The sequence below is a fragment of the Coregonus clupeaformis genome, chromosome 9 (genome assembly GCF_020615455.1).
Source record: "Coregonus clupeaformis isolate EN_2021a chromosome 9, ASM2061545v1, whole genome shotgun sequence".
Taxonomy (NCBI): Eukaryota; Metazoa; Chordata; class Actinopteri; order Salmoniformes; family Salmonidae; genus Coregonus; species Coregonus clupeaformis.
This window is the reverse complement of record NC_059200.1, coordinates 19,264,624-19,266,109: the sequence shown is the minus strand read 5'-3', so window position 1 is coordinate 19,266,109 and position 1,486 is coordinate 19,264,624. Positions and strand designations below refer to the sequence as shown.

At 62.4% G+C, this 1,486-nt stretch overlaps 1 protein-coding gene across 1 annotated transcript in view; it reads right to left on the bottom strand.

The window, feature by feature from the left end:
- Nucleotides 1-313: 313 nt before the first annotated feature.
- The window catches only part of LOC121574514 (CBP80/20-dependent translation initiation factor), a 172,392-nt gene continuing 171,219 nt past the window's right edge, over nt 314-1,486 (bottom strand). The window contains exon 14 of the mRNA XM_045222758.1: nt 314-1,486. This exon is cut by the window's right edge and continues 14 nt beyond it. Coding sequence (XP_045078693.1) covers nt 1,282-1,486 — 205 coding nt within the window. The 3' untranslated portion in view covers nt 314-1,281.

Genomic DNA, 1,486 nt, shown 5'->3' with positions numbered 1-1,486 from the left:
GGAGGATGGGTTGGCCTGTGTGTGTCTTGCAGCCAGCACACTGAGTCTTCTTCCAGTAGCCATCTGCCAGCAAGCCAGCCAGCCAAAACAGGCCAGGCCCAGTGTCCCAGTGTCCCAGCCACACAAAGGGCCTCTGGCAGGGGACAAAAGCAGGCCTGTCCATGTGACCTGGCCCAGAATGGGGAGGGAGGGCCGCCTGGGGGGGAGGGAGGGCCGCCTGGGGGGGAGGGAGGGAGGGTCGCCTGGGGGGAGGGAGGGAGGGTTGGGTAGGGAGGGTCGCCTGGGGAGGGAGGGTTACCTGGGCAGGGATGGAGGCCTGGGGAGAGAGGGAGGCCTGGGGAGGGGACACCCCAGAGGGAGGCATGGTCCCCCAGCCAGCCAGCCACACAGGCCCCGGGGTGGAAGGGGTCTCGGTCTAGGGCTGAGAGGAGGAGGAGAGACAGAGGACAAAGAAACAGATAGGAGGGCGGGTGGTTGGCACACAAGCACAAAAGAGATAGAGAATGAAGTCCGTCTGGACACCCCCTTCTCTTTTTAACCTCTGAGGAGACCCTCTGTTCCCCAGAGACAGGCGGCTGATGCCCGACCCTGTCCCCCACAAACCCCTCCCTCTCCGCGCCTCACCACCACTCTTTGTTCTCCTCCCCTCTCAATAGCCACAGCCACACCCCCACCGTTGGAGCAGGCAGCATGGCCACAGCCACACCCCCACCGTTGGAGCAGGCAGCATGGCCACAGCCACACCCCCACCGTTGGAGCAGGCAGCATGGCCACAGCCACACCCCCACCGTTGGAGCAGGCAGCATGGCCACAGCCAGTCTTTTTAGTTCTGTGTTTAGTGTTTGTCTTGTTTATGCATGGTTTCAAGTCTGTCCGTCTGTCCGTCTTGCCACTTGTCCCATCCCCAAACCGTAACCTAAACCCCGACGGCCTCCTAGCCGTCAACCCAGTTCAGGCCTCCCTGTGTCAGACAAGTGGACCTTTTATTTAACCAGGAAGTCTTTTGAGATAAAATGTATTTTTCAAGAGAGACCTGAAGACCTGTGAGCCTAGAGCCTGGGTCTGGGGCCTGGAGCCTGGGTCTGGGTCTAGGCCTGGAGCCTGGGTCTGGGCCCTGGGCCTGGAGCCTGGGTCTGGGGCCTGGAGCCTGGGTCTAGGCCTGGAGCCTGGGTCTGGGTCTAGGCCTGGAGCCTGGGTCTGGGCCTGGAGCCTGGGTCTGGGCCTGGAGCCTGGGTCTGGGCCTGGAGCCTGGGTCTAGGCCTGGAGCCTGGGTCTGGGTGGCTAGGTGGTGGTGAGCTTCTGAATGGTCCTGTTGTAGTACTGTGTGGTGAGGGCCTCCAGAGGGGTCCAGTGGTGGGCGTGGAGCTCAATGACCTCCATGAGGAGGGAGCGGGTCAGCTGGGACTCGGCCGGACACAGCATCTTGTCCCTGGCTGTGGCAAGGAGCTCCGTCATCATCTCTGGAAGCTGCTCCTCCAGGAGACGA